Source organism: Calonectris borealis, chromosome 25 (genome assembly GCF_964195595.1).
Source record: "Calonectris borealis chromosome 25, bCalBor7.hap1.2, whole genome shotgun sequence".
NCBI classification, from domain to species: domain Eukaryota; kingdom Metazoa; phylum Chordata; class Aves; order Procellariiformes; family Procellariidae; genus Calonectris; species Calonectris borealis.
In genome coordinates, this window is record NC_134336.1 from 4,656,002 (window position 1) to 4,680,453 (window position 24,452).

Below are 24,452 nucleotides of genomic sequence, written 5' to 3' on the forward strand. Positions count from 1 at the left end.
GCAGGGTCTGCAGGCAGGGGCTGCAGGGGGCTGTGGGCAGGGGCTGCAGGCAGGGGCTGCGGGCAGGGGCTGCAGGGGGCTGCAGGCAGGGTCTGCAGGCAGGGTCTGCGGGGGGCTGTGGGCAGGGGCTGCAGGGGGCTGCAGGCAGGGGCTGCGGGCAGGGGCTGCAGGCAGAGGCTGCAGGCAGGGACTGTGGGCAGGGTCTGCAGACAGGGGCTGCGGGGGGCTGTGGGCAGGGGCTGCAGGCAGGGGCTGCGGGGGGCTGCAGGCAGGGGCTGCGGGCAGGGGCTGCGGGCAGGGGCTCGGCAAGGCTGCAGACGATGCTGTGGTTGAGCCGTGGGGGTTGCAGTGAAACCGTAGCCCGGCTTTGCTGGGAAAAAGGACACGGGAACTTCGGGAGGCTGCGGTCTGCCAGGCTGGGGGGCTCGGCCGCAGGCTGACTTGCCGCAGCGGAGCACGTCCAGCCTGTCTGCGGCAATTCCTCTCTCAGTTCTCGCCGGTGCTGGTGGGAGGACGGAGGGATGGAGAATTGAAACCGAAACCCGCCAGCGGTGGGTGGCACCAGCACCCTCCTCCTGCACCCATCCCTTGCCCTGCATGCGGGGAGCCCTGATGGAGAGATTCGGGTGCTGTCAACCCCCTGTCCTGGCCAGCACCTCCTGCCCACACCAGACCGGGCTCTGTGTGAGAGCAGGTCCTGCTCCATCCTTTTTTTGGGGATGATCCTCTCCCCTCCGCTCCCTCCCACCCCAGGGAGATGCTGGCATTGCATCCTCACCCCCTGCTCTGTAAAACCCCGGAGAACAGACCCCCCCGCCACATGCAGAGTCCTAAAACCCCCTGAAAATCCTTGTGAGCACCAAAACCCAAGAGTTTTAATTCAGCCGACCAAGGACTACGCAGAAAGCCCGGGGCAGCGCACCCACAGCTGGGGCTCCGCGCTACAATGCTCAACCTGGGAACAAAGGGAGGTCGGAGGCCAGGAACGTCCCTTCCCAGCCCCGGGGACATTAAATAAACCCCAAGAGACCATTCTCCCTTTGTCAGCCCCGCAGGTCACCCGAGGTTTGATCTACAGCCCAGCACGGCAGGTGGAAAAATTCCCGGCGAGGGTTTTGGATCGGGTCCCTGCTGTTTTCTTCTGGCCGGGGAGTTGCCGGCAAAGCTGCCGGGATGCCGCTTGCTGCGGTGCGAACCCCGAAAAGCCCTGCCCGTCCTTTCGAAGCCCCTCTGAAGTGGATCGTAGGGTTGTATTTTCCCCACTCCCCTTCTTTCTGAAAGTTTTTAAGTCCTCCTTACATCTAAGAATAAAAGTTTCAAGTATGGCAGGTGAACCACTTTTGAGCTCAAAGCCTGAAAACATCCTAAATTTAAGCCCAAGCTGCACCGTGGGTTCCCAGGGTCACAACCCTCCAAGGCCCCATCACCAGCTCTGCTTTCAGCCCAGGATTTTAGCCCAAATCCCCCCTTGCTGCTAAAGTTTTGGTCAAGGTGAAGCTGTATTTCCACTGGAGAAGAAGCTGCTTGGGAGAAAACCTCCAGCCCGGCAGCGCAGCACCCAGCCTGGGGTGCCCATGGGTCCGGCTGAGCCCGGGACGTCTGGGGACCCATCTGGGGGGGGAAAACAGCCGCATTATTTTCCTCCTACCACCCCGGCCTGTTAAAGCAGGTGTAATATGCCCCAAAAAGCCAATTAAAAAGGTAAAAGGCTCACTTGGCTTTGCACAGCTGCAAGGTTGGCCCATCCCGAGTGAAGCAAAGGGCACAATATTCACACTCACCGCGGCTTACGCGCTTGAGGAACCCATCACTTTAACCTTATAATTGCATTATAACCCAAAGCTGTTTGAACCTTGCTATCTGCCTCTCCTAGCCTCTTCCGATAACCCCCAAGTTATGTACCTAAATAACGCTAAATGTCTGTAATCTCCCGTATTGCGCACAGAGCCCGCGCTGGGAGAAAGCGGCCAGGACACCAAGGTTGCTGTAATCTTGAAGAACAGGGCGCTGCAAGGGGAATTTATTACCTGCTGTCTCGCTCTGCTCCGGCCGGGGCTGCCCACAGAGTCACCGGGGAGAAATTCAAATACCGAGAGCAAATAACCCGGCCTCGCTGCGGCTTTCCGGGATTTGGGATTTTTTTTTTTTGGTGCTGCGCTGGTGCTGCATTGCTGGGTTTGGGCTCAGAGACACGGGAAGGGGAGTTTCTGGACTCGCCTCATCCCACTGTGCCTCGTGGGATGGAGCTGATGCTGGTGGCAGGGTGACCAGCACTGGGGAGATGCACAGCAGATGCTGTGAGGCAGGATCCGACCTCTCCAGCCCGCACAACCCAGCGTGAGCCTCGCACGAGGTAGCCCCGGCACCGGGCTGTGCCACGCCGAGGTGCCAGCCCACGACGGAGACGTGGGGTGAGGTGACGGTGGGGACCCACATCTCCTCCCCATCCCCTGCACCACGTGGGATCGCGTGGTCCCGGAGCAGGATGCAGCCCACACGCCTGTCCCGGCGTGTCCCAGCACACGCGTGTGCAGCAGGAGGGCTCGGTTCCGCTGGAAAACTCATCCCCTTTCCCGGGAGGGGAAAGGCTGGATTAGCCCCCCCACAGCCCGGGGCCAAGGGAGCGGGCTGGAGCGCGGCACGGGGCGCAGGGACAGCCGGGTCTTTATCTCGGGTGGCCTTACCACGGCTGGGGACGCGTGTCGACTGCCGGGCCGGGGCCGGGCCCACGCTGACCGCGCACAGCTCCGGCAGCGCCGGCCCCAGCCGCGTGGGCTGGAGAGGAGGAGTTGGGCAGATGGGTATCGCAAAGCACCCAGCGCCTCATCACCTCCTTTTTCCAGCCCATGTCCTGCAAAGGGACAATTAGAAGGTCTTCCCTGGCTGTGACACATGGCGTGGGGACACCCAGAGCCGCCCTGTCCGGTTTGGGAGGGTGATGTTCCCCCGACACCCCCACCCACTGCCAGCACCCGCTCCAGGCTCGCTGTCCTGCTCGCACGGGTGGCCCTGCTCCTGCCCTGCCTGTGACAGCAGGTTGGTGGCAGCCGCGTCCCCCGGCCCCTCCGGCCCTGCCGGTGTGGCTGGAAAGGCAATTCCCACCGGGACAACGCAAGCCCCGGGCGCGGGTGGACGAGGTGCAGGCGGCACCTCTATCCGGATGGAGCCAGGGGTGCTGGTGGGTGCTGTCGGTGCACAGCCCCAAGGGTGCGCCGGCCTCAGCCGGGCTCCACGTCTCTTCCCGATGCCCAGCCACCTCCTGGCACCCCTCCTGGCACCCCTTTACCCCGGGCAGGGTGGCCGGCTGAACCAGCCCTGACGTTTCAGACACCCCCCGAGCTCCAGCGTGACCTGGAGCCACGGCTCAGGGCAGCCCTGGGTGCTCCCACCTGCTAAATACTCTCTCCATCCGTATTCCAGCTTGAAATAATGATCCGGCGCTCACACAGCTGCTCCTGCCTAAACGGACCTCTTCGTCCTTCCCGACGGATCTGCCCGGCGTGTTGACACGCCTGCGCAGGAGCCCCAGGAAAGCCTGGCTGAGGGCACGGCTGCGCTGGGGGAGACCCCGGTGAGCGCCAGGCCACGCTGGTCTCCCCTCTCGCCTCCTCCCGCAGCCAAGTCCTCCTTGGAAATGGCCCCGAGAGCGCTGGGCTAGCCCAGCCGTGCACGGCTTATCGAGCTGGACCGGCTCCCAGCCACCCGGCCAAGATCAGGCAGGGTCAGGCTCTGCTCCGGGCTGGAAGGGGACCCCCTTTCCGTGCACCCTGGACCTGGCTCCCCCCCAGCCCGATGCTCTCCCCAGCCCGGGTGCTCCCCCTGCACTGGTAACACCTCCTTTCACCCCGTTAATCCCTCGAGACACAGCGGAGCGGCTGTCGGGCAGCGGCACGGGTTGCAAATGGGCAGGCGAGCAGCCGGCGCGGGGGATGAGGGTGGGTTTTCACGGGTGTCTCAGCATCCTCCTCTTCCACAGGAGCGGTGATGGAGCCAACCCGGCCGGGCAGCCGGCGCGGGGAGCAGCCCTGCGCGGTGAGGTTCGCACGTCCCACGGCGCGGGGCACGGCAGGGCTCTTTCCCTTCCCATAAGACAGGCAGCAGGAGGCAGGAGGAGGGTCAGGATGCCGGGACAGCCCGGCACCGTTTCCCTTCTAGGCAGATGTGCCACATCTGGAAAGCACTGGCAAAGCTGGACTTGGATCCGAGTCCTGTTACAGGCGTGCTCAGACTCTGGGGCAGCCGATGTCGGGGCGCAGCCCGCTCTCTGCTCGCCGAGGGACGTCCCGGCACGGGGTGCAGGAGCCGGCGTGCAAAGGGACGGGCTCGGCAGCGACCAGGCTCCTTTCAGGAGGCTGCAGGGAGGAGCAGGCTCCTGCTGACGGCTCCACCAAGGAGCAAACCTTGTGCAGACGATTAAGCTTTATCCCAAAGCAGCCCGGAGGCAAACGCGGGCAGCTGCCGACCTGCAGTTAGAGCAGAGAGAAAAAACCAACCCAACCCAACACCTTTGATCCCGCAGCCCTTGATGGCACGAACCGGTGGCTGGGGGAAGCCCTGAAGCCACCTCGGCAGCTTGATGGGCTCCCCAGCCCCACGCGGGGCCGGTGGTGCCTTTGCTGAGGTTTGGGGGACCAGGGGAGCACCCCCGAGAAGATAGGAGGAAAGGGAACGAGGCAGCAGCCACTGATGGGGCTAATGAGAGGGTGGATTTCCTCAATTATAGGATAACGCCAGTAATCCCGGCTTTCGAAGGTTTAGGCGAGTGACAACTGCTGCGGGATGAGCCTGCCTTCCTCCCACCCACGCCACGGCCGAGGAGCCCGGCGCTTTCGCTGTGCCGTGAATCGGGGAGCGGAGCAGCTCCCCGCCTGCCTGCAAACACAAGCCCCGGCACCCAAACGCCCTGCAGCACCCTCGCCTCCCCTTGGCATTGGCTAAAAACCACCAACTGCCCCGGGGGAGAGGGACCCCCCAGCCCAGCCGGCACGCTCGAGCCGGCAGCGTCTGCCGTCACCTCTCCCGGAGGCAGGAGCCGGCTCTTCCCGGCTGCCGGTGGGTTCTGCACTTACCTGGGGCTGTGGGGAGCTGCCGGGGCTGCCAGGGGATGGCTGTGCTGGCAGGGAAGAGGAGCAAGCCCTGGGAGCCGGGTGCATCCCGGTTTATCCAGGAGTCACTGCGCTGTGGGGGGAATTTCCTTTATTCCGGCCAAAAAGACGCCGTCCCTATCGCTGGGGCAGCGGGACGGCAGCGAGAGGGGCACTCGTGGAGCCAGGCCAGAGCCGCTGCTCTGCTCTGGGGGTATCTGGTTTCTTCTGCAGGGCAGGTTTCACGCAGATGGGGAGAAACCCTATTTGAAACCTTGTTTTCCCCCACTGCCAGCCCCCCTGGTTCCCCCAAAAGCCCTGAACATCTCTTTTATCCTCCCCATCCCAAAGAGCGAAGAAAGAGATGCTTGCAGGTAAGAAACTGGAGGGATGGCCAAGAGATGGGGCTCGGTTTTTGGCACGGGGTAAACCACGTTCATCCAGCCCGGAGCCGGCTGGAAAACAAGAGCTCGTCCCCGCAGCCTCTCCTGGCTCACCGGGATGGCCTGGGGGCGGAGGGGTTGAGGTTGGATGTAAGGCAGCCTGCCTGGATAAAACAAATCATCAACTAACTAACTACCGGGCAATTATTGCTATTAGCAATGCCAACCCTCTCCGATTCCCTGGGCATTAATGGGAGATGGAGGGTAGCCGGCCCCTCCCAGGGTTAGGTCACCCGTGACATGGGATGGTGGTGAGGATGTGCTTACTCACGTCGCCCTGCGCCCTCCGTCACGGGCAGCCCGGCAGCACCCGCCGAGCACGAGCCGGAATAGCAGCATCCAGCCCCAAATGAGCAGGTTGGGTTCAAAGGCCGCCTGCTTCGGGAGGGCACGTTACAAAACCCCCGAGCTGCTTGCGGGTAGGAGCAACCCCGAAGCTGCAGAGAAGGACGGACGTGCTCCGCAGTCCCTCGCAGGTGGTTGTCACCACAGGGAAGGGCTGCACCCCTCCTGCCTTCCACCAGCCGCAATTAGGGGGTTTTTTTTAGCCTTCCTGGCAGCGCTGCTCGGGATCTCGACTAAAACACCCCCGGGCAGACCATCACCCTTTCAGGGACCGATTCCTCCTGAGCCCCATTGCGGCAGCGAGAAAACCCCTCTGCAAAGCGGGGGGGATTCCACCCTGGACGCTCAGCCTTCGCCATCGGAGTACGCAGGGACCGTCCAGGGCTGCAGAGGAGGAGGAGCAGGGGAAGAAACTGGCTTAACTCGTTACACGGGTGATATTTGAAAAGGGTGGTTAGTAAGTGGCATGTTAACATTACGTCCAGTCTTTAAGGAATGCATCCAGGATTCATTAGGGGAGCAGTAGTTAGGTGAGTCACACCGCGGACATGCGGATTTAACCGGGATTTCAAGCCCAAGCGACCTGTAATTGCATATTAGTAGAGGGATGCTTAAAGTAATCAGCTGTTCCAGCCACGCCGGCCCGGTGGCTACGGGGGGGGGAAGGGAGGAGGGCTGGAGGGGTGTCGTGCATCCAGCCCCTCCTTGGATTACAAGGTAAAAATATAGGCCACGCAAACACCCCGGGGAACGCGCTGCTTGGTGGCTTTTCCTTTGAAGGCAGGGTGACACTGCTCTTGCTGAAGCTGGGGTTTGATAGCGGCAAGATAAGCAGGGTAAATATGCCGTGGTGGCAGGAAAGGGCAACGATCAACCCCGCCGGTGCCGTCGGCTGAGCCCCGAAGAGCTGGCCCCGCGCAGAGCTACCCCGAAGAGAGACGTCCCCATCCCTCATCAAAGAGAAACCTCCCGGCCAGGACGGAGAGGTGGCAACTCTCCATCCTCAATTATGACACCCTGGAAAAACGAAGTGAGCTCTTAGGAGTGAAAATGCATGTTCTCGCTTGTACGGGGTGAGAGATAACATATTACGCATCGTCCTGCGCCTCCCCTGGCACCGCTCCAGCCTAATGCCTGTCTCCAAAACCACGGTCCCACCTACAAGTTCTCTTCTCTCCTAGAAATGCCATTGTTTCCCTTCGGCATCGCCAAAGGGTCATGCAGTGGGTTGGGGTGGGGGGGGTGCAAGGACACCCCGTCTCCGGCACATCTCACGGCTCGGCTGTGCAACAGCTCAAGGCTGCCGATGGATCTTTTTTTCCTTCTTTCCTAAGAAAACATGACGTTGCGACAGCTGTCAGTCATTCTCCTTATTAACTCGGGATGCCAGCAGATGATTTCAATCGAATTTGTCAGAGCCGTCAAGTCGCTACAAGCTGGAATGGGTGGCCGGGCACTGGGATCCACCCAGACGAGGGAGCAGCAGAACGACCGCAGCTTCCAGCCCAAGCCGCAGCCGGGCGCTCGGCACACACGCGGCTCTCACTGGCTACGGCTCCCTCCACCAAAGCCGGAGCTGCAAGAAGAGAAGGAGCAGGGAAGAGCAGGCGCCTGGGGAGCCGGCCTGGGCTTTCGCAGAAGCGCGTGGGGGTTTCGGGGAGCTGGACTGCTGTCCTGGGTGGAGCGGCATGAGCCCATCTCTTCTTGCAATGGCTCGGGAGGGAAGGGAACGCCTGAGCTTCCGATTCGAGGCTGGATGCAAGAAGTCAGAGGTGGGGGAAGGTGACCCAGGGGATTCGTGGAGCTGCCTCCCTGCCGCTAGCCAGAAGGTCTGCAGCAAACTGCACTTGGAGCTGAACAGCGCAAATGCCCCATGCACAGGACAAAAAAAAAAAGAAAAGCCTTTTAACGCTCCTCCGCCTCCAAACCAGCTCTCACACAAGCTGCAATCCTATTTGTCATACAAGAGCCTAAACCAGAACCTCCAGCAGACAGGGCCAGAAGATAAGATAGGAGGGTTCAATGACAGAGCACAAGTTCCACGCCGCACGTTTCTCACTATCAGCCTTCACCCCGCCAAGGCTCAGCCGCTCCCCGGCCTCGGGACCGTGGCAAAAGGGACCGAATTTGTGCCATCCTCCGGCAGCTCAGCTCCGTCCCAACCCTGCTGCCACGGCCCCGCCGGGAGCAAACTGCCCTCCCGGTACGTCCATATCAATGAAGCATTTGTCTCGTGCTTGGCACCGGGCGTCAGAGCACAAGGGTCCGTGTGCTGGATCGCCTAAACACAGCTATAAATGGAAAGAGGAGCCGCACAGACAGACTGTTCTCTCATTCTGCATGATCTCAAATAGCAGAGTTAACACCCGCGCTGCCCGAGCGGCTACCGAGGAGGAGGGCAGCCGGGTAGAAACACTGGCGTAGTACGAGAGAAAAATTAGAGAGACTGAGATGCAATTTGAATGCCACGCTGGGTCTAGCTACCCGCCTGCGGATTGATGGTGCCACCCTCGGCATTGAGCCGACAGATTAAGGACAGCCGAAAGCAGGAAGGTTGGAGCAAGATGTTTCTTGCATTCTGGAGATTCAAGACAAATTCCTCCCGTTTCAGTGATTTTGGAGCTCGGCCAGATGTCCTTCCAGGAGAAAAAGCTGCCGTGGGCAGGTCTGCAGATGTAAACCCTGCATCGCAAGCCCTGGAAACGATCTGGCTGATACAACACTGAGTATTTTTGGACGTATCAAGGCACCGCTCACCCACCAGCCCTTTGCAGAGGTGCTGCAGGGCACACGCGCGGCCGTGCTCGCACGCAGACTGCAGCGTGGGCTTCTCCGCTCCCGGCTTCAGTCATGGGAGCTGGGCACCGCCAGCATAACCCAGACCAGTCTGCCACGGGCGTAACACCAGTGGTCTAAAAATAGGGAATTGCTGGGGCAGAGCCACGGCCACCCCAACACACGCCTTTCCTAGGAGCAAGGCTCTGGAGCCGAGGCCGAGAGAAGCGCCCGGGCACCCAGCGCACACCAACACACCCATCACTAGAGTCCAAATCTCATCCACCAGATACTCGGGCACATCCTGACTTGTCCATCACCCTCTGTTCAAAGAGAAAAATAATGACAGACTACAGGCTGTGAGAAAATATATGGGTGGGTTTTGTTTTGTTTTTGTTTTTTTTTTTATTTGACGATTAACAAAAGAGGGATCCCAATTTCAGTTGTAAACATTGATAGCTCCTTTCTGATCACAACTAGTGCTTTCCACGAACATCCTTTTGTACAGTTTGATCCGCTCCAACAATGACAAGCCGTCTCTGTCAGGGCTTTTGCTGCCTCTGCTCAGGGATACAAATCCAGAGGCAGCTTATTCACCAGAGCATCAGCCACCATCGGCAGGACCGACCACTGGCACCGAGAAGACAGCTGACAAACTACGCAGATAGTTTAGAGCCGCTCCCATACACGAGACGCTCAGGGAAGGCAGGAGCTTCGTGCTCCCGCATACCAGCAAGAGGCGAGCATCCCAGCTCGCTGCCAACAGGTTTAGAGAGAAATCAGCCCCACAAGAGCAGGGTCCTACTCCAGCAGGGACAGGGTCTCACACGGTGCCAGCCCAGCAAGAGCAGCCCAGGCGTGTTGTCAGAGGGAAGCTTGGCCCTGGACTGTAAAAATCTGGAGATGCAGAGTCAGCAAGTTTGTCCCAAATTGGGACTGGCATGTTGTCAGTTCCATTATTGCAGTGGAACCAGAACTGCCTGTAGCTTGACAAGGGGAAGTGAAACTTCATCTTAGGCTGGAGGGCAGCCAGAGCTGGAGGAGCTCGCACCCAGCTACAGGCAGCCAGCTTCCAGCCATCACACGGGAATCTGGCCTGAACATCAGCGGATCCAAGATTTTTTGGGAGATAAACCTTTCAGAGCCTCTCGCCCTCCCCTCTCCAAGAGGAACCACTCTGCAGGTGGGTCAGCTGCACAAAATAAGCAAGTCTTAATTAATCAAGCAACTTTTTGCTGTTCCTGACCATCAGCAGACGAGAATGAAGTCATGGACAGCCGGCAGCAGCAGCTCGTCCCCCAAGACAAGGGACCCGAGGTCACCACCGACACCGAGCAGGCTGCCACCTCGGGCCACCCTCCCCCACCAGCAACTCGAGGAGCCACCAGGAAAAGGGAAGATGCCCAACACTAAAGAACAGAGTTATAAATAGAAACCTCCCTCAGCCGCCGGAGTGACCTGCCAACAGCTACGCGCTCCCCAGGCTCCGTAGCTGCTTCGGTTTGAGGGACTAAGCAGCCTGACGTACAAGGAGCGCTCGGCCAGGTCCAGAACCAGGATCTAGCTCGCTCCTCGAGGTGACCAGTTGGTTCGGAGCTGGTTCTCAGTGGGAGCAGGGTCAGCCATCTCAACACCACACTACCCGGATGGACAAGCAAATAAAAAAAAAAAATCCAACAGATTTGAATACACTGTATTTATTTGTAACAGATTCTAAAGAATCTAGTGAGTCTATGTCAAGCCCATCGCATGACAAGTGATACAGGTGTAGGAAAAAAAACAACATTTAAAACAAAATCAAGTGCCATTCAAGCTACTGGAATCTTCCAATTGCCCCCTCACAGGAGGCAGCACAGTATCACTGCAAGGTCTAGAAAAATTCAGATTCAACCCATTCACAAGAGTCCCACCACACACACTCCGTAAATCAAAAGTGCAATCTCAACGTAAATTGCCCTGTCGAGCTGTTGGCTGTAGGGAATCTTTTCGACATCTTAAAGGGAAGGAGGGAATCTCAGTTTAGTGCGTCTACGTGTCCGGGGGTGGAGGGTAAGCAGCCTGTAAAAAAAGCACGCTACATGTCATCTATGTTCATCTGAAGTTTAAAATGCAAGAAAAAAAAAATCTTCCCTTGAAGCCATGAAGGTGGCATACTTAGGATCTCGAAAGCAGCCCTTAAACCGCTTTTACCTTGCACTGGAAAATCTCAAGCTCCCACCACAGGGATTAGGCTCTGGGCACCAGGGAGTTACCGGGCTGTGGCAGAGTCCACACGCCAGCCTTGGCCGTGAAGGCAAAGCTGTTCTACGGGAAGGCAGTTAAAGCTGTAATAACTACATCGTTAGTGACACTTCCTCAGCTCTGACTGGATAGGAAGCAAAGCCGGACCAATTTCAAATTGGTTAGTTCGTGTTAAGTGCAAGAGCCCCCAAATCACTCCCCGCCCCCCCCCCCCCCTTATGCCCACTCCACATCGCCCCTACCCCAAAAAAGGTAGCAATCTGGCTATACACATTCCAAGGATCTAGTCTTTATTAGAGCATTCAATCTGCCCAGCTATTACAGTTTTGTCACAAAAACAAAACAAAAAAAAAAAAACAAGTTAGGAAAGATACTCAAGTACGTCAGCCTCGGAGGAAGCACCACGAAAACGTGGTGTTCCCAGAGCAGCATCTCTAGGGAGCGCCTGCTTGCTCACCCACCTCTCCATCCGTGCATAGTTAAGTCTGAGATGATGTTTCACGAGAACGGGCACGGCAATCCAGGCACCTCAGTGAAAGACCGCTTGTGCTCTAGACACCCAACAACTTCAAAGCCACATTTGACTAAGAGAGCCAAACCCTCAAGACACAAGAGGGTTTGTTTAGAGAAGACATACTTTTTCCTAAGGCCAACTGACTTTTGCACAACCTCCCCCACCCCCAAGCTCCATTTCTAGCTAGAGAATGAATTTCAAATGCTATCAGTGGCTCACACGTGGAATCACGTAGCTGGAAATAGGCTGCTTTTGAAGATAGGACCTGCCCGAGGGCAGAGGGAAGATCTCCAGCCGTAGGAGGTTAGAGTCTGGAAGAGGTCTGCCTATCTCCTAGAAGGACGCAGGCTCCAGCCCCCATCACAGCAACGGCTGGAGATAACTGACTAGTGAACTAGTTGGTTTGTGCTTCAAAGGACAAGCCTCATCTTCCCAGATAACCCAGCTGGCCTCTGGCTTTGTGCATTAAAACCACACTTGCATGCCAAAAAAAAAAAATAAGCAGCATTTCAAATTCCCCTAGAAAATACACGATTAGGTACGGTAGCCTGGGGTAGGCTCCTGGACAGATCTTCTGCCTCATCGTTTATGTACATGATTACATTTTGGCACTGCAGACTCGGGAGCTTGAGTAAATTCATAGCTAGGTCCCTGCTGCCTTTTCGCCAGAAAGCTCTGCACAGCATTTTCCACCATGCACTCCCCTCCCCACCCAGTGTCCCCAGTTTTAGGCATTTACACGTAGTCATTCAAAGCCCAGCCCTGTTTATGCAACTCCACTTTGACAGCTATTTGCTACAGCTGGTCCTTCACAGGCAGCAAGCCATGCCAAAAAACCTCAGCGACATGTAACCTGCAACCCCATTCTTGCTTCAGCGAGGTTACCAGAAATGATCTTACGACCCTCCCCCCCCGGCAACAGAAACATTTTCCTCTTTGGACATCCCCACTCAAGCTCTTGGGATGTCAGCCCCTGCAAAAAAAAAAATAAGGTTTACAGTACAGTTGTGTTTATATTGTTACAGGCACTTAAACAGGATTCTTTGGTCCTTCAAAGGAATTAGCCACTCTGGCTTCTATCTTCAGAAACCACAAGTCTGCACACCCATAACACCTCCCGCACTAAAAAAAACCAATTCAGATCCATTTCAGGGCAGTGCAGCTCTACCTTAGCGTAATTCTACAATCTCCCCTCACACACCCCCACCCTCCCCCATTGCCTCCAGAATTCAATAAGCGATCGAGTCTTCCTGTAAACGTCCAAGTCATCTCATTTCCATAACACTGCACTTCCCATCACAGTGTACAGCAGACAGGCCTCGTTCCAACAACCCCAGGAACAAGACGCTCAAGCAAGAGTCCAGGAAGTTTCTTTTTGTTGCAGTTCTAGAAAGGTCTTTGTTGTTGTTGTCTCCCCCCCCACCCTCCCCACTCCCCAAGGCAAGGAAATACCTTGGAGGACAGACCCTGAAGTTTGTCCTGGCTCAGTTACAGGGAAGCCACGTTGGGTAAGACTGATTGCAAGGCAGGAAGGGCTGCACGTGGGTGACATAGTAGTTGAAGTTTATTTCGCTGACATAAGGAGCTGGCTGGTAGTAGCAGGTAACGTTTGTGACCGTGGGGATGATGTTCTGCTCAGCCAGGACTCTCACAGCCAGCATGGCAATGAGGTTCAGGGTCTGCCTCCTTTCGTGTCCCATAAGGCAGACTGTGCTCTCATTGACCACCCTGTGGAGGGTCATCAAATAGTCATATCTTTTGCTCTCCATCCCGACAAAGTGGCTCTGGAGGTAGCACTCCAGCTTCCTCTGCTGCTCACCGATGTCAGAGAAGTCTATGAAAAACCTGGAGCACATGTACCTCTGTAGTGCCTTCATATCCACTTCCGACTTGGGCTTAAACCCCCTCACCAAGAGGTTGCAGTATTTCAGAAGCCCCCCACCTCTGATCTCCTCTGGGTTCCTCGTGGCGATGACCCTGTTCCGGAGATGGTCCATTGCCTCCTCGAAGTCCCCGTACATGCTCTCCCCAGTGACCGTGGGGTGGAAGTTCTCAGCCATGGGGTTCTCTGAACACTCCCCAAACAGCAGAAGCGAATCCAGGATGATCTGGAAGGAGTCCACGCTGAACTCGAACTGCCGTCTGAGAGAGTCCACGAATTTGAGTTCCACGTTCTTCCCGCTGTTGTTGGAGAGCGATATGAGGCTCCAGCGGTCGGTTTCGTTGCATACCTTCACAAGCTTCTGCACGTACGCCTCCTTCAGAGTCATGGGGGTGATCTTGTCTTTGTTGACACCTTCTGGGAGGAAGTCAAGAAGGCAGTCCATGACCACATCTTTAATGAGCTGGAAGACATCTTCGGTCTTCAGATCTACACCAAAGATGAGATCTAGGTCTTTGTACCCCAAGCCGCTGTCTTGATGTAGAACGTGACTAGCTGCTGAGCCATTCAACCTTACGTTATGAACTGCGATTCCCTTCTTCTCCAGGCGACTACGGACAACCTGAGATATAAAGAGAGTCAGTGAGAAGCAAGAAAGCATTCTTGGAGCAGCCTGGTTACGGCAGCAGGATTCATTCCCTGCGTTTATATGGGTCACTCCAGTGCAAGACAGTGAAATAAAAAGCTAATCCATCAGAAATAGGTCACTTTGGAAAGCATCCAGAGTCTCGCCAGCAGCTGGGGGTGGCTCTCCTTTACTTATTCCCTTGCATTAGAGGGCTCTTACTGCACACGAACAGCTGTTTCTGCTTCCAGTAGAGCTGTTTGCTCTTCCCTTCCTTCCCCCCACCGAAGCGGAGAGGTTATCTGATCCCGTTCTTGGGGCGGTCTCTGCCCCTTCGTCCCCCCATGGTTGCAGCCAGCCTTTCCAGCCATCAAGCTAAGACCAGCCGATCCAAAAAGGACTCCAAATACAAGGCGGCAGCACAGTCTGCAGCAGTCCTTGTTGATTTAATCAGGGTGGCTCAGTCCTTTTAGCTATCCCCTTTGCCTGTCAAGATTCATTAAAGGCAAATCAAGATGCCAGAACTGCTCAAAAGCCCCAGCCAGGCGTATGCAAGTTCATGTCCTAACTAGTAAGTGTATCCTAACAATTTCCAGTGTGTCAGAGCTTCGCGCTGAACTTGGCATGCTATCAAGCACAAGAGGCAGCTTTCATCTTACGGGTGTTACTCCAGTGATTTTAATGCTGCCTGCTCAGTCCTGGCACACCCACCGGTACCTCCAAAGCTTTGTTCATTTAGAGTGAAGCTGAATCACTTGCCCGATTACTTAACATGCAGGAGGCTGAAATAACCCCAAGACCATAAAATAAACTATCTGGACACCAGCTTATAATTTGAGTTTAACTGAGCTCAAAGATCCCAGGAAGATTAAGTTCACATCTTCCACCAGAAGCTCTTCCCATCTCTCATCCTGCTTTCATGTTTCTCTAGCAATTACCCACCGTCCTGTGAGTCCCAGCTAGCCAGCCTGCTCACCCGGTGCTCGAAGCAAGGCTAAAGCTTGAAAGAGCCAAAGCTTGGGACACGAATGGACAAATTATATCACTAGAAGCCAGTCTGACTGGGCTTCTCAGCCCTGTGAGGCTGTCCTAGTTCAAGAGAGGCACCACCAAAATTCAAAACTTTATCAGAGGGGCCAAAACCCCTGCTTGGTTGACGCGGCCCCGAGCAGACAGTTCCGGGGACACCGGAGCATTGCAGCTTCAGTGAGCCTCAGCAGCTGTAAAACTGCCCCTGCACAGGTTTGGTTTCGAAGAGACAATACATGAAGGCGAAGGACTGCAGCATGCAACTCTTCGCACGTCGCAGACCTCTTGGTGACCAAGCTAAGAGGCCACACCAGCGAGCTTCTGCTGCCCCAGGGTGCCCTCGCGAACAGAAGATAACTTGGTACAAATCCATGAATGTTTTTAAAGTTGGAGGTTGTTAGATCTCATGATGCAGCTTCTCTGCTGGTGTTTCCCCTATTTCTCCCTGACATGAGCCACTGCTGCTGAGGCTAGAAATGTGCCCGGGCTCCTTGCCAACCGAATGGTGACAGTCACATGTCAGGCAACAGTTAACCATCCGATGGCTATTCACCATCGGAAGTCCTAAGTCCCCACCAGCACATCCAATCCAGCCATGAACGCAGTTGTTCTCAAAGGGAGGCAGTCTGAAAACTGAATTTACTCCTCAAAAGAGGCACCGGGTTATTCCCCCTTATAGAACAAATATCAGGCAGTCGATCCAAGGGAGTTCCTGGCGTGCAGTTGTTGCCAACTGATCAGTCACTGGAGTCACTCACCCGAGGCACGGCTCCAGCGTTACTTGGGGAGTTAAGAGTTTTGTGCTATTAGGCTTAGAGAGACAAGATATAGGTCACAAAAGTGTTAGATGCAGAGCTAGGACCAGTGCTTGGAGAAGATCTCATTCCAGATTAAATTCCTAGCCCCAAGAACATCTGCTTAACCCCTTTCTGGGCACAGCTCAGGACCTGCAGCATTTCAGACCCGTAAGCTTCAGGCTTACTGGAGCTCCCCAGGTTTACAGGTCCGCCCACGTGAGATGTATTCAGAAAAGGGGGGGAAAAAAAAAATCCAACTGCTTTGGGTGTTTTGTCCCAAATCACCCAAAAAAGTTCCAACCTGCAGAGAACCTTGCCGCTTCCCCGAGGACAGCAGGCTTCAGCCTACCAGTCTCAACCTGAAGCGCATCTCCCCAGCTGCAGCCAGTGGGTTCAGGAATGCGTTTTCCCCAGAGGGTTGGATATTTCGAGGGTTAGGCAGCTGCTGACCTGCTTCCCAAAACAGCACCTCACGTTACGTGTGGTTCAGATAATTGACTCTGACAGCCAGGCGCGAGCAAACCCTGCCTGCGTCCTGACCTGCCGCTTCCCACCTCCCACAACAACAAGAGCATGCAATAAATAACTGCCTTTTAGGTTACTTGTTTCAGATTAGTCAGCCCTAAATACAGGGTCTGCCAGCGCAGTTGGTCAGAATTACAGCCCTCAGTTATTTAGTGTTTGAAGTTGCTAGTGGCAACATCCTTTTCAGCAGCTCCGACACCAAAACGCTTCAGTTTTGTGGAACTAAACAGTAATAATGGTGGAACATTTGATGCTGCACCGTGCCGGGCTTTTGACAGCACCGAGCTTCGCTGGCATCGCACAACCCAAGGGCAGCGTCCTGACAGTAGCTCTCATCTGTCATCAGTTTAAAGCTTTAGCAGCCAAGATTTAGCACTTCTGCCCTCAACAGATGCAGCAGGAACTCGAGGAATTTGAAATCAGCTGAGGCTTTCATACAGCGGAATGTCTTTCAAATGTCACCTTTCCATTTTCCAGGCTTAAGTAGAAATATTTCTGAAGCAGCTGAGGCTTCAAAATGCTAGTGATTAGTTTATTGTGAAAGCCAGTTTGGTTTTAGCTTTGTGAATAGCCTTTTTAATTAGAAGCTAACATGCCCGATTTTACATTTGATGAGTCATTACTGAGGAATGAAGTTGCCTCCCAAACATGAATATGCATCAGCTTATTTGAACTACATTGTTAGTTTAATATTAAACACAGTTATTACTTTATGGTTAAACTAACAGGAACTCTTTAACAAGATGAAGACTTGGGCAGACTCTGGAGGATACAGTCAGTGTGACAAGAATCAAAGGACACTGACATTTGATCTAGCATTTAAATTAATAACTGCCTCTTACAACGCACAAGCCCAACATGTCCACCAGCACGAAGCCATTTCGTGGAAACAGCTCCAAGAAGCCACTTCGCCTTGGCCACCCACATTTCGCAGCTCTTAGGGCACCAAACCAACTCGAAAGGAGGAAGAACACGGGATGGGAGGAAGCAAAGCGGAATCCACGGCACGACCTGCAGCAGCTCCAGGGATCAGGCGTGAATTTTAAACGCGTGTGGTTTTTCTGGAGAAGGCTGTTTCCAGGAGGGTCCCTTCCAGCTTTAGGCACTTCTGCCATGACTGCTGGCAGGACGGGGGCACGCAGCAGCCAGCCCCACCGAGACCTCCAGGACCCGGAAGCGGGCCCAGCCGAGCACCCAGCACCCCCGGAACGATGGGTGCTAACTCCCCACCGCACCCCCACCCAGCTTTTAAACCCCAACCCCGCTCCGTGCGGGCCGGGAGCTCTGGAAGGCAGCGGCTGCCCGGCCGGGCTGGCTCGGGGCCCGGCGGGCCGGTTCCCGCCGCCTCAGCAGTTTTATTTTCTCCCTGACCCCCACGGGAGCGGGGCAGAGTCCAACGAGGCGGCGGAGCGCGGCCTGTACCCTCCACCCCCACCCCGGGGCCCACTGCGGCCTACCCGGGCCTACCCGCCCCGGGCCTCACCTGGACGATGGTGCGGGGCCGCACCGAGAGCGTGGGGAAGTTTCCGCGGCCGTGGATGGGCACGGCCTCGCCCAGGATCTGGTCCAGCCGCTGCACCTGCTCCCACGTCAGGACGCTGAAGCGGCCTCCGCCTTGCTCCGAGGCGCCCGGAGCGGGCCCCGCCGCCGCCACCAGCATCGCCCTCCCTTCAGCCGAAACGCCACCGGAAGAGGAGCCCGAGTCACCCGGAAACGGCCTGGAAACCAGCCGGAAGTGCCGGGTTGGGGAGGGAAACAGGAGGAAAATTTAAAAAAAAAAAAAAAAAAAAAAAAAAAGCGAAAAAGCTGTTTCTGAGAGGAAGGCTCCCGCGGGGCGGCGGCGGGGAGGCGCGGTCGGTGCCCAGAGGGGGACGCTGCAACGAACCGGCCCGCGCCACTCCCCGCCCGCCACCGGCTACGCTGAGCACTGCGCTCGCCCGCGCCCTGCCGCCGCTTTATATAGGCCCCCGGGCCGCGCCCCCATTGGCCCGGCCCCACCGCCAATCCCTGCCCAGCCTCGCCGCCTCTCCGGCGCTCTCATAGGTTGAAGATGAAGGTTGGGGCTGGGCTGGACACCAACCAGAGAAGCCCATAGGGAAAGAGGCGGGGCGAAGGACGGGGAGGGCGGGACAAGCGGGTGGAGCCCCGCCCCTCCGGCGCAGCCCGCTGCGTGCGGGAATCCCGGCGGTGATTGGTCGGGACGGGGCGCGGGGGGGCGGGGCTGCCCTCGGCCCGCGGTGCCCCATTGATGCCACATGGCCTGATGCCCCATTGATGCCCCAGGGCCTGGTACCCCATGAGTACACCATGGCCTGGCACCCTATTGATGCCCCATCATCTGATGCCCCCCATTGATGTCCCATGGCCTGGTACCCCATGGGTACACCATGGCCTGGCACCCCACTGGTGCCCCAAGGTCTGATACCCCGCTGACGCCCTACAGCCTCATGCCCCACTGATGCCCTGTGACCTGACGCCCCACCGATGCCCCTGGTACCCCATGGATCCACCATGGTCTGATACCCCATGGATACACCATGCCCTGGCACCCCACAGCCCAATGCCCCCGGCCTGACCCCCCTCACCCCAGGGCCCTCTCTCCCCAGCCAGCACCCCAGACACCCACGGCACCCTCCAGCTGCAGGGAGCTCTGGCACCCAGGAGACACGGGGTGAGCCCCCGGGGTGACGCTGCCCACCGGCTCAGCAGGCTGATACCGGGCACTCCCAGCCCCGGGGGGGGGTTCAACCCCAACCCCTAAAACCCAGCGCGTGGCCCCGCTGCCGGCCGAGCCACCGCCTCCTCCCCGGGCCAGCTGTGTCCCCGGCCGCTGGCCGCCCGTTTCCTTTCATCCCAACAATTCCCATCCCTTTAAAGAGCTCATTTCTCCGCGGCATTTCACCCCGCAGACATTTCCAGGAGGCGCCTCCCCGCCCAGCCGGTGCCCGATGCCCCGCGGTCCCGTGGATGGGCACGACTCCAGGCTCCTGCATCTGCAGCCGCCGCTCCCGTTTCCCCAATTCCTGCTCGGAGCTGGGATCCATCCTTCAAAGTCGCGAGCCCTGTTGGGAGACGAGCCACCGCTGATTTATTTTTACACCCTGGCAGGGGGTTTATTGCAAAAGCACCCCTAAAAAAACCCCCAAACCCCCCAACATTTCGTCTCGTGGAGGCTGTCCGTCTCCGAAGCCGGGGCTCGATGGCGGCAGGTTGTCCTCCCCCATATCCCAGGATTCTGCCGCTGGAAGCTGGAACTGGCTGTGGAAAGAGTAACCAAGAGATGGGGGGGTTTAGGGGGAGATGGGGAGTTTAGGAGCACCCACAGCTGGGGTTGGAGGGGATTGGGGTGCCCTGAGCCCGGCTCCCCTCTGAAATCCTCCCCACGCTGTGATGCACCGACAGCCTGGGGTGCCGGTGGGGGGCTGGGGTCCCCTCTGCCGGGGTCCCCGTGTGGGGACGCTCCCTCTGCCCTGGTGATTTTGCTCTCTGGCTGCCGCCGGCATCGTTGTGTGGCTCCGTCAGGCATCTCCGTCGGGATTAAACGCTGCTCCTGGTTACGACCTGCGAGGCTCCGAGTCGGGGGGTGGGAGCCCTGCCGGAGAGCGATTTTCCAAGGAACTTGATAAAAAACCAGGCAGCCGCCTCCCATTGCAAAACCCCTTTGATCCTGTTGGCAAAAGAGCCGGATCGGGAAGAGTTTCCCAAGAGGCTGAGAGGGGCCAAATGGCTTTAGGGATCAGGATCCGCCCTGCCAGCCCATCCCGAGGGTCCGGCCGGGGGGATTCGGGTGCGGGAGGAAGGGCTGGTTGGGTGCTGAGCACCCCACGGCCAGGGCGCTTTGGGGGTCCCCAGCAGCCGGGGGGCTGGGGCAGGCTGGGGCCGTGGAGCCGATGGGATGAAGGAGGCGCTGGGGGACGAGCCGGTGGCCTGGCGATGAGCCGGGAGCCACGGGCCGGGCCGAGAGGGACAGGCGTGCCGAGGGCTCCGGAGAAATCATCGGCCCATTAAAAAGAGCTGACGCGCTCCGACCGGACTGGCTGAGCCGCTCGTTAACATCCATCACCAAACGATTATTCCCAAAGAGCTGCCGGCAGCGAACCCGGCTCCGGGAATGGCACCGAGGCCGTTTCCTTCCAGCTCAGCGAGGGCCAGCCAGGGCTTTATTCGTTTGTTTTGCTGGCAATTAAGAAATAATCACTGTCTTGGGGTGAAACGCGGGCGGATCCTGCCTCAAGGGGGATGGCACGAGGGTCGCAAAGCCCCTTCGGGGGTGTGAGGGTGGGCCAGGGGCTGGGCGGGGGGGTGGGGGTGGGGATGCCGTGACCCCACTTGTGCCATGGATCCGGGGTTGGCAGCATCCCGGGGGACACCGGCTTGGGAAATCACCCGGGGAGGAGCTGGGACGTACCCAGTGGGGAGGAATAGGGCACCCCACTGCCACGGGGGATGGAGAGGGGCAGGGGGAGCCCCCCCATCCCAGCGGAGCCCCCCGGGGTGTTGGGGACCTTTTGCAGCCCCGTCGTGGGCTGCCCAGTGGGGGAGTTGGGGGGAAAGGGCTGGAGGAGCTGGGGGAGCAGGACGGGGGGTGAAAGCCCAACCTGGGGGTGAAGAGAGACCTCGGGGACTCCCTGACCCGCGTGGGACCGGCTTCGTCCCTCCTGCCATTAAGCAGGGTGTGTGCCACCCCCCTGAGCAAGCAGGAGGGACCAAGCCCTTCTCCCGGAGCCACCAACGTCACCCAGTGTCGCCCCAGGGGAGCAGCGAGGCTCCCCGTCAGGGCGGGGGCATTCCTCCTGCCCCGCTCCCACGGCAGCCGCCCCGGCATCGCCACCGTGCACATGCCAGCCATGTCCCAGGCTGTCCCTGTGCCCGTGGCAGCTGTCCCCGTGCATGCACCCACTGTCCCGTGCATGCACCCACTGTCCCGTGCATGCACCAGCCATCTCTGTGTGTGCCCGAGCTGTCCCCATGCAGATGCCACCGTCCCCGTGCATTTGCCTGCCATCCCCATGCACACACATCACCATCTCCGTGCCCACTGTCCCATGCACATGTGCTGCTGTCCCCATGCCCATGCCACCGTCCCCACGCACATGGTGCCATCCCCATGCGGGTGCCCGCCTCCCTGCGCCCGCTGTGGGTTTAGGAGTTGGAGCCCTTCTCCTCGGCCGTGTCCGAAGCCTCCCTCGGCAAACACCGCTCCGGACACCTCCCAGTCGCGCACATCCATGTCCGGCCCCGCTCGCTCCCGTACAGCCCATCCCAGAGGTGCCACTGTCCCCAGGACTGGGCCACCAGTTGCCTCCGTGGCCCCGAGTGGCCCCAGCAAGGCCAAATTCAGCGTCGCAGGCAGCGCGGCTGCATGGCGAGCACCCGTGTTCACTGCCCGGCACGAGGGGTGTCACGGCTCTGCTCTCAGTCTGGCGTCCCTGTGTCACCGGCCGGGACCCCCAGACCCCGCCACATCCCCGGTTGCCTCCTGGAATTAATGATAAGTGATGACGCCGGGACGCCCTCGCCCTGGAGAGGGCCACCTTGGAGGCCCTGAGATGAAAGGGAGCGCAGGGTGTTATTACTGCAGGTGACACAGAGCTGGGGAATGGCACCCGTCACCTCCCCCGGCTGCTGCAAAATGCTGCCTGGGGAGCGCGGGGGGGGACACGGCACCGCCGGGGCATGGGGAGGGGGACACGGCACCGACGTGTCCCCGGAATGGGGCAGGGACCGAGCTGCCCCCTCGAAGCTGCCCGGGATGTCACCAGCGGGGAGGTCCCCATCCCCTGGTCACCCCGTGGCACGAACAGTGACCTGCGTGTCACGGCCTCGGTGGCTTCCCGGTGACACCTCGTGCTGTTTTGCTTGGCCTGACATTGCTTTTAAAGCCGTGGCAAGGGACGACCCATCTTAATGCCACCAATTTGAGCCTGGTAGAGAGCGCAGCTGGTCCCTTCGCTTTGGGTTTTCGGGCCCCGGGTGATGCCCGGGCACGGCTGCGGGTGGTGGCAGCTCGGGCACACCCCGTCCCATCGCCGGCCGCCCCGCTAACGCTCCTCTTGGGAGGGCCGGGGAGCCCGCCGGGAGCTCCGCTTTGGGTGGCTGCTGAGCCCGGGGCCGGTGACACCGGGGGTGACTTCACGGCCCTTCCCGAGGGGTCTCGGTCCTCGCTGCTCGTGCCGCGGTGCAGGGCTGCGGGGCCGTTTGCTCCCCCCCCGGCCCCTCGCTGCAAGCCTGGGCTTCGTGCCAGCCCACGCAGGGGGAAACTGAGGCACGGGGAAGCCCAGCCATCCTGGCCGGGGCAGATTCCTGCAGCTGCAGAGGCCGCAGCTCTTGAATCCCCACGGATGGGGGTTACGGGAGGAGGGATAAACGCCTCGGCACACGCGTGTGCGGGGACAAGGTCATCCCGCTCAGGGTCCCCCTGTTCTCCCTGTCCTTGGTGCCACCACCACAGCCCCAGGGAGCTTTGGGAGGGAGCGGGGGGAGCTGGAGGGGGGGATGGGACATGGGGGGGCCACGCACAGGGAAACAGCATCGCCGCCAGTCCGCGGGGCCGGGGGCTCGTGCCGGGGCCCATCCACCCCCCCCCGGCCTCGGTGCTGCGTGTGCTTTGGCAGTTGCTCAGCGGTGCCAGCCCATCCCTGGAGGGGTTATTAGTCCTCCCTCATTAAAAAAGTTACTCACCCCTTAAGACAGAAACAAGAATATCCTGGAAATGCCTCGGTTTGGGGAGTTCTCGCATTAAAGGTATGACTGAAATCAAGAGGGCGGCCGCACGTGACGCTCCCTGGCACGTGGGGTGGGTGAGATCCTCGGGCAGCCTGGGGCTGCCGCACGCTCCTGTTTTCCCCTCCGTGCCCGGGATGGGTGGCCATCACCCGGCTTCTGGGCTGCAGCCAGCACCTCTCAGCACTCCCACCCTTTGGGCTGGGATGGCAAAACTGCTGCTCTCCTCCAGCGAGGACGGAGCCAAGGTCTGGCTTTGCCCATTCCTGCCAAACCCCTCCTGCTTTGGGGTCCCCCCACCGGCACCGCTGCCCTGGGGATGAGCCACCCCGAATCCCGCGCGGGGTGCAAGGATGGCACCCACCGAACCGGCACCACGAGCCCCTTGGCATCGCCTGCCCCATGGGCTCCATGGCATCCCCTGCCCCACATCCCCGGCCACCTCATCCTGCCCAGGGACCCCTCGGCAAGGGGGGAACCCCGGGGGTGCGGCGGTTGGGCCAAGTCCCAGCCTGGGGCTACGGGGGACCCTGGGCTTCAGGTATTTTAAGCACATGAGCAACGCCAGCCATTACGCGCTTGCTGGATGGCGAGGGGCTGAGTCACGGCCTCCTTGAATCAGAGCTTTAATTTGCAGCCATGAAACACGCTCCCCTCGCAATTGCCCAAAAGCGAGGAGCTCCGGCCGCCCCGGGGCACCCGCGGCCTTGGGGGGTCCTTGGGGGGGGGGGTGAAGGTGCAAGCGCTGCTGGGGCCGGGAAGGTCTTTCCTGGGGGATTTTCGGGTCGGGGTGCAGCCCCTCACCCGGGTACTGCCTTGACCCCCTTCCCTCTCTCCAGCTGCGGGGTGCTGGTGGGAAGCGCCTCCTCTCCGAGGGCTCGGCTTCAGCCCCGGCTCCTTGGGGAAACCCAGGGAAAAAATCCCAGGGCTCAAAAGTCCCTGAGCCCCCTTCCCCTGGGGATGGAGCAAGTAGCCCCCCAAAACCCCACCGTAGTGCAAGTAGGGACCCGGGACGGGCAGGAGCTGCCAGCAGCGGGATGCCTGCCCCTTCCTCCCCCCCGGGCACCGGGGGGGGCAGAGCTGCCCGGGATGCCCAGGCGGCACCTCAGGGCTGCGATGGGGTGATTTGAGCTCCTGCAAAAGGACCTGCCCTTTGCCTTCTGCCCCCCCCAAAGTGAGAAAACCAGCCTCTCCCCTCCCAACACACCCTCGCGCCGGCACAGCCCCGGGGGGCGATGCGGGAGTCCAGGCTCTGTGGAGCCTCTGTCTTCGGCAAAGTGGGGAATGGCTTTAAAAGTGCCCCCCCGGCTGGGGCTCCCCGTCTCCCCAAGCCATAGTGGGAAGGCGAGGGACAAACCCTCCATCCCAAGGAACGATAGGGATGAGGTCTCGCAGCCGCCTCATTCATCCGGGACAGCCGGGACTCCGCAGCGGGGATAGGAGCCCAAACAGCCGGAAAAAAACCCCAG

General features: G+C 58.9%; 1 protein-coding gene across 3 annotated transcripts; it reads right to left on the reverse strand.

Annotated features, from left to right (window-relative positions):
* Positions 1-10,328: 10,328 nt before the first annotated feature.
* On the reverse strand, positions 10,329-18,198 carry TENT5B (terminal nucleotidyltransferase 5B). 3 transcript variants are annotated; one of them, XM_075173534.1, is made up of 3 exons: positions 17,744-18,198; positions 12,855-13,906; positions 10,329-10,705 (listed from the first exon to the last, which is right to left on the reverse strand). In XM_075173534.1, the coding sequence occupies exons 1-2, from the start codon at positions 17,918-17,920 to the stop codon at positions 12,887-12,889; spliced, it is 1,197 nt and encodes a 398-aa protein (XP_075029635.1). In that variant the 5' UTR covers positions 17,921-18,198; the 3' UTR covers positions 10,329-10,705; positions 12,855-12,886. The 3 variants fall into 3 exon arrangements, with proteins under 3 accessions (XP_075029635.1, XP_075029634.1, XP_075029633.1); XM_075173533.1 differs by having other exon boundaries at positions 10,329-10,951; XM_075173532.1 differs by lacking the exon at positions 10,329-10,705 and adding an exon at positions 11,162-12,375.
* Positions 18,199-24,452: the final 6,254 nt, after the last annotated feature.